We start from the raw sequence: 6971 nt of genomic DNA on the forward strand, positions 1-6971 counted from the left end.
CGACCGCAAGGCACGGCCGCGCAGCTTCAAGATTGGAGAACGGGTGTTGCTACTTCTACCTGTCAAACACAACAAGCTACAACTGCAGTGGCAAGGACCTTTTGAGGTGACAGCGAAAGTGGGCCAAAACGACTACAGGATCGTCATGAACGGGAAAGCACGCCTGTACCACGCCAACCTGCTGCGCGCCTACATAGAGAGGACTGCCTACGGGGAAAAGGACAAAGTGACAGAAGCAGTTGCTGTCGTGATGGACGAGACAACGGAAGAACAGGGAGGAGGACGGGTACCAGTTTGTCCGCTGGAGGCTAGTGAGGATCTCACGGACGTGCACATCTCACCTGATCTTGGGGACGACCAGCAGGCGGACCTGCAAGAGATCCTGAAGGATGCAGCACGGGTCCTTACAGACATACCACTTCAGACGCATCTAGAGGAGTTTACCTTCGACTTGCTGGAGAAACAGCCAGTGAGGACGAAGCAGTATCCCATGCCTCATGCCCAGAAGGAGGTGGTCAGGAAGGAAATCGCCGACATGACGAAGTTGGGCGTCATCGAGCCAGCGAACTCTCCCTACAGTTCACCAATTGTGCTTGTAAAGAAGAAGGATGGACGCGTCAGGTTCTGTGTTGACTACCGGAAGCTGAACAAGATTACGGCGTTTGACGCGGAACCCATGCCTGATGTGGACTACCTCTTCAGTCACTTGGCCAAGGCCAAGTACTTTTCCAAACTGGACCTCACCAAGGGATACTGGCAAATCCCAGTTGCCGAGGAAGACCGCCCAAAGACTGCATTTACCACTCCATTCGGCCAGTTCCAGTGGACAGTCATGCCTTTTGGTCTACAGAATGCAGGTGCCGTCTTCACTCGCATGATGAGGAAACTTTTGGAACCATTGAAGCGCGAGGACATCAGCAGTTTCATCGACGATGTGCTGATCGCGACAGAGACATGGACTGAACATCTCGACGCCCTGCGCGACGTGTTCGGAAGGTTGAAGGACGGAAATCTGGGAGCTAAACCGTCCAAGTGCTACTTGGGATTCCGGGAATTGTCTTTCCTGGGTCATGTTGTCGGCGAGGGATTGCTCGTTCCAGAGGACGACAAGATCCAGAAGATTCGGGAGGCGGAGCCACCGCGCACGAAGAAAGAAGTCAGGTCTTTCCTGGGCCTAGCCAGCTTCTATAGACGCTTCATCCCGCACTTTGCCGAAATCGCTCTACCACTGACCAACCTTACCAAGAAACTACAACCGACCGTTGTAGTGTGGACTGAGGAATGTAGCTCCGCATTCAACACCCTGAAGAGGCGACTCACCAGTCAGCCTATTCTCCGACTACCAGACCTGAACAAGGACTTCGTGCTGAGGACAGACGCTTCAGGGAAGGGACTTGGGGCAGTGTTGCTTCAGGAGACAGAGGGGTTTTTGCACCCTGTTTGCTTCGCCAGCCGTAAGCTGACCTCGGCCGAGGCAGCGTATGCAACGGTTGAACGCGAGTGTCTCGCCATTGTCTGGGGCATCCAGAAGTTCGAAGCGTACCTGTACGGACGACCTTTCTGTCTGGAGACGGACCATCAACCTCTGCAATATCTTCAGGTTGCAAGGTTGGCAAACGCCAGACTTATGCGCTGGGCGTTGATTCTCCAACCGTACCAATTCACGGTACGCGTCATTCCGGGCGCCAACAATGTTGGAGCTGACTTTCTCTCTCGGGCTGTAGAGGAGAACATGACTGTGAGCGAAACCGAGGTTTCGTCTTGAAGAGGGGAGGTGTGTCACGATCGGGTGACAGAGACCAAGAAAGCGTCACTCAGTGGAGTGCCTGTTCTGGGTCAATGTATGATAGAAAGCGCCTGTGCGTGATATTGGACACAGCAGAGTTTTTGCTGACAGTGCTCCCGAGCACGGATGTTTTGAAACGCACGAGCTTCACAGTGCAGGTTTCTGCTGTCATAGGGCTGACGGTTTTTTTCGCTGACAGCGCGCACGGGATTTTCAGGGATTGAGTTTCTCGTGTCTTTTTCCTGCTTGGGGAGGCAAAACTGTGTATAGCTGGACTGGTTTGGTGACAAGGTCAGTCGCGTGTATTTGGCTAGGTGGTCTGTCAGAGACTCAAGGACGACACACTTGACACCCAGCGGCAGAAGGGGAAGGACCTAACACACAGTTACTAGAGTATGATGGTTTTTCACCGAGTATCATATTCGGCACTCTAGGGGAACTTCCACAAGTTATTCCTTTCCTCTGCCACGTATTTTGCTGAGGACAAGTCGTCACATTTCCTTCGTCGGCGATGGCTTTCGCATAAGGATTCGACAAGGGGTTCTGGACGTTTTGGGTCACTGTTGACGAACAGAGACTGTTCCAGGGAGGAGGCGGACTTTGCTTCCATTGAGAGTTACAATCATAGGCTTTTGAGGTAATAAATCATTATTTAACGCTGTTGATGAGTCTGTGTTGTGGAATGAAATACTCTCTGTTGTTCTTTCCAGGTTAGCGCATAATTTACTCTCTGTGACGCTAAAATACTAATCTGTATATGGTTTTTGCAGATAGGGAGAGAAGGACGGAAAATGGCTGTTTTGTTGTTGTAAAAAGTCAGTTTTGTGCAGGCCCACGTGCTCGATGAGATATTTAAAGATGACATGTTTTAAGGTGGTGGGTGAGGGGTAGCTGACATGTTTAGTGCACCGATGCTTTCTGTTTGCAGCCTTCCTTCGTTCGTTCGTTTCGTTCGTTCGTTACGTTCCCGTAACATCGGCACGGCTGACTCTGGCGGGAACTGTTGAGGCTACGCTAACCAGGAGACCGGCTAACCAGGAGACCGGCTAACCAGCGGACCGGCTAACCAGCGAACCGGCTAACCAGCGGACCGGCTAACCAGCGAACCGACTAACCAGCATACCGGCTAAGCAGCAGCAGCAGAGATAAAGCTAAGTGCACCATGTCGTACGCACCCCGTTGACCACCGTTGTCTTTTCGTATCTATGATTTCATTGGAGTAGTGACAACGTGGGGTGTGTGACACCTGCACGAACTAGAGCTTTTCGAACAGAACATTCTCATTTCGACTGTATTTACACGGGTTCAGCGTGTTACTATAATTTTCTACATAGTACTGGCATTTTGTCAGTGAACACTGGTTTTTTGACGTGTTGAGAACGTAAAAGGAACATATTTTGAGTGAAGGCTCGAGGGAGGTGGAGAGTTTATACATAAACAGGCGTCTGAAACTTATACTTTTGTTGACTCTATTTAATTGTATGCCTGCGAGAGTGGATCGTGGTGTGGTTAGTTAATTAGTAGTAATTAACCGGTTCATAATCACCTTGAGTGATATATTGAAACGTGACATAGATGGATGAATAAAAGGTAGATTAGATACATGGATGGGTGAATGCAAGGTAGATTAGATACATAGGTGGAATCCTCCCCTTGACCTTCCATTGGCTGTGACGTGTTCAGGTGGACAGTCTCCGGTGAAGGGACAGTCAGTCTCGTCCTCCGCCGCCACACACTCCGTGTGGTAGTTACAGTGGAAATGGGATTTGAACTGGGGCCACTGGGGCACGGAGCAGTTCCACAGACCACTGGGAAGTTTGTGTAGGAGTGGCGAAGTTGTCTGCAAAATGAATACACGTGCGGACATTAATACATAACTTAAACCCTACCAAAGGTTTTACAATCTAGACTACTTATATCCGAGAAACGAGTGACATATGGGGTAGGTGTTCTTGAATTACTTGAATATCTCTGTGAAATCCATCCGAAATAAGAATGCACTTTTTACTGCCTGTTTGCAGAGTATCTGTCGTACACGACCCACACTGTCCAAAAAGGGATAAACACCGTGAAGTTCCTTCTTGAATTCGACATGGGTCACCCACGACCCACATCATTCGCACTGTGAAGTTCAACTAACGTCACAGATAATCCTTTGAAAAGTGGTGGTTGGGAAGGTCATGGTGTTTGAGGATTACACGAGGTCTCAATCAAACACTCCCAACACTCTAAGAGATGCAGATACTTTTGTGAGGTTCTGGGTCGCCCGCGACCCAGAAAACACGCTGAAGGTTGTCTTGTCGTCTCCATTTTACTTTATGGCTGCGAGACAAGGACAATGTTGCCCGACGATGATAGAAAAGTCAGGCATTCGAGATCAAGAGGAAACTGCTCCGATTACCACACACAGAGCACAAGACCAATGAGTATGTTTGGAGCTTGGTCAAGAGCATAGTAGGCCCACAAGAACCTCTGCTGGCAACCGTCAAACGTCTGAAGTTGGTGTGGTTTGCGCAGACCACATAGCATGCCACCCTCTCCAAACCATCCAACAAGGCATGCCACCCTATCCAAAACCATCCAACAAGGTATGCCACCCTCTCCAAAACCATCCAATAAGGCATGCCACCCTCTCCAAAACCATCCAACAACGCATGACATTCTCTTCAAAACCAACGAACAAGGCATGCCACCCTCTCCAAAACCATCCAACAAGGCATGCCACCCTCTCCAAAACCATCCAACAAGGCAAGGCATGCCACCCTCTCCAAAACCACCCAACAAGGCATGACATTCTCTCCAAAACCATCCAACAAGACATGACATCCTCTCCAAAACCATCCAACAAGGCATGACACCCTCTCCAAAACCATCCAACAAGGCATGACACCCTTTCCAAAACCATCCAACAAGGCATGACATTCTCTCCAAAACCATCCAACAAGACATGCCACCCTCTCCAAAACCATCCAACAAGGCATGCCACCCTCTCCAAAACCATCCAACAAGACATGACATCCTCTCCAAAACCATCCAACAAGGCATGACACCCTCTCCAAAACCATCCAACAAGGCATGACACCCTTTCCAAAACCATCCAACAAGGCATGACATTCTCTCCAAAACCAACCAACAAGGCATGCCACCCTCTCCAAAACCATCCAACAAGGCATGCCACCCTCTCCAAAACCATCCAACAAGACAAGGCATGACACCCTCTCCAAAACCACCCAACAAGGCATGCCACCCTCTTCAAAACCATCCAACAAGACAAGGCATGACACCCTCTCCAAAACCACCCAACAAGGCATGACACCCTCTCCAAAACCATCCAACGAGGCATGCCACCCTTCCAAAACCATCCAACAAGGTATGCCACCCTCTCCAAAACCATCCAACAAGGCTTGACACTCTCTCCAAAACCATCCAACAAGGCATGCCACCCTCTCCAAAACCATCCCACAAGGCAAGGCATGCCACCCTTTCCAAAACCATCCAACAAGGCAAGGCATGTCACCCTCTCCAAAACCATCCAACAAGACAAGGCATGACACCCTCTCCAAAACCACCCAACAAGGCATGACACCCTCTCCAAAACCATCCAACAAGGCATGACACCCTTTCCAAAACCATCCAAAAAGGCATGACATTCTCTCCAAAACCAACCAACAAGGCATGCCACCCTCTCCAAAACCATCCAACAAGGTATGCCACCCTCTTCAAAACCATCCAACAAGACAAGGCATGACACCCTCTCCAAAACCACCCAACAAGGCTTGACACCCTCTCCAAAACCATCCAACAAGGCTTGTCACCCTCTCCAAAACCATCCAACAAGGCTTGACACCCTCTCCAAAACCATCCAACAAGACATGACACCCTTTCCAAAACCATCCAACAAGGCTTGACACCCTCTCCAAAACCATCCAACAAGGCTTGTCACCCTCTCCAAAACCATCCAACAAGGCATGCCACCCTCTCCAAAACCATCCAACAAGGCTTGACACCCTCTCCAAAACCATCCAACAAGGCTTGTCACCCTCTCCAAAACCATCCAACAAGGCAAGGCATGCCACCCTCTCCAAAACCATCCAACAATGCATGACATTCTCTCCAAAACCATTCAACAAGACATGACACCCTCTCCAAAACCATCCAACAAGGCATGACATTCTCTCCAAAACCATCCAACAAGGTATGCCACCCTCTCCAAAACCATCCAACAAGGCATGACACCCTCTCCAAAACCACCCAACAAGGCATGACACCCTCTCCAAAACCATCCAACAAGGTATGCCACCCTCTCCAAAACCATCCAATAAGGCATGCCACCCTCTCCAAAACCATCCAACAACGCATGACATTCTCTTCAAAACCAACGAACAAGGCATGCCACCCTCTCCAAAACCATCCAACAAGGCATGCCACCCTCTCCAAAACCATCCAACAAGGCAAGGCATGCCACCCTCTCCAAAACCACCCAACAAGGCATGACATTCTCTCCAAAACCATCCAACAAGACATGACATCCTCTCCAAAACCATCCAACAAGACAAGGCATGACACCCTCTCCAAAACCATCCAACAAGGCATGACACCCTTTCCAAAACCATCCAACAAGGCATGACATTCTCTCCAAAACCATCCAACAAGACATGACACCCTCTCCAAAACCATCCAACAAGGCATGACACCCTCTCCAAAACCATCCAACAAGGCAAGGCATGACACGCTAGGCCCTCTCCAAAACAATCTAACAAGGCATGTCACCCTCTCCAAAACCATCCAACAAGGCATGACACCCTTTCCAAAACCATCCAACAAGGCATGACATTCTCTCCAAAACCAACCAACAAGGCATGCCACCCTCTTCAAAACCATCCGACAAGACAAGGCATGACACCCTCTCCAAAACCATCCAACAAGACAAGGCATGACACCCTCTCCAAAACCACCCAACAAGGCATGCCACCCTCTTCAAAACCATCCAACAAGACAAGGCATGACACCCTCTCCAAAACCACCCAACAAGGCATGACACCCTCTCCAAAACCATCCAACGAGGCATGCCACCCTTCCAAAACCATCCAACAAGGTATGCCACCCTCTCTAAACCCATCCAACAAGGCATGACACCCTCTCCAAAACCATCCAACAAGGCATGACACCCTCTCCAAAACCATCC

At 49.6% G+C, this 6971-nt stretch overlaps 1 protein-coding gene across 1 annotated transcript in view; it reads right to left on the minus strand.

Annotated features, from left to right (window-relative positions):
• The window catches only part of LOC138965677 (G-protein coupled receptor GRL101-like), a 33340-nt gene that overhangs the window by 23149 nt on the left and 3220 nt on the right, over nt 1–6971 (minus strand). The window contains exon 2 of the mRNA XM_070337853.1: nt 3445–3626. Within this exon, the coding sequence (XP_070193954.1) occupies nt 3445–3626 (182 nt within the window). The remainder of the gene's footprint in view (nt 1–3444; nt 3627–6971) is intronic.

The sequence above is a fragment of the Littorina saxatilis genome, linkage group LG4 (genome assembly GCF_037325665.1).
Source record: "Littorina saxatilis isolate snail1 linkage group LG4, US_GU_Lsax_2.0, whole genome shotgun sequence".
Taxonomy (NCBI): Eukaryota; Metazoa; Mollusca; class Gastropoda; order Littorinimorpha; family Littorinidae; genus Littorina; species Littorina saxatilis.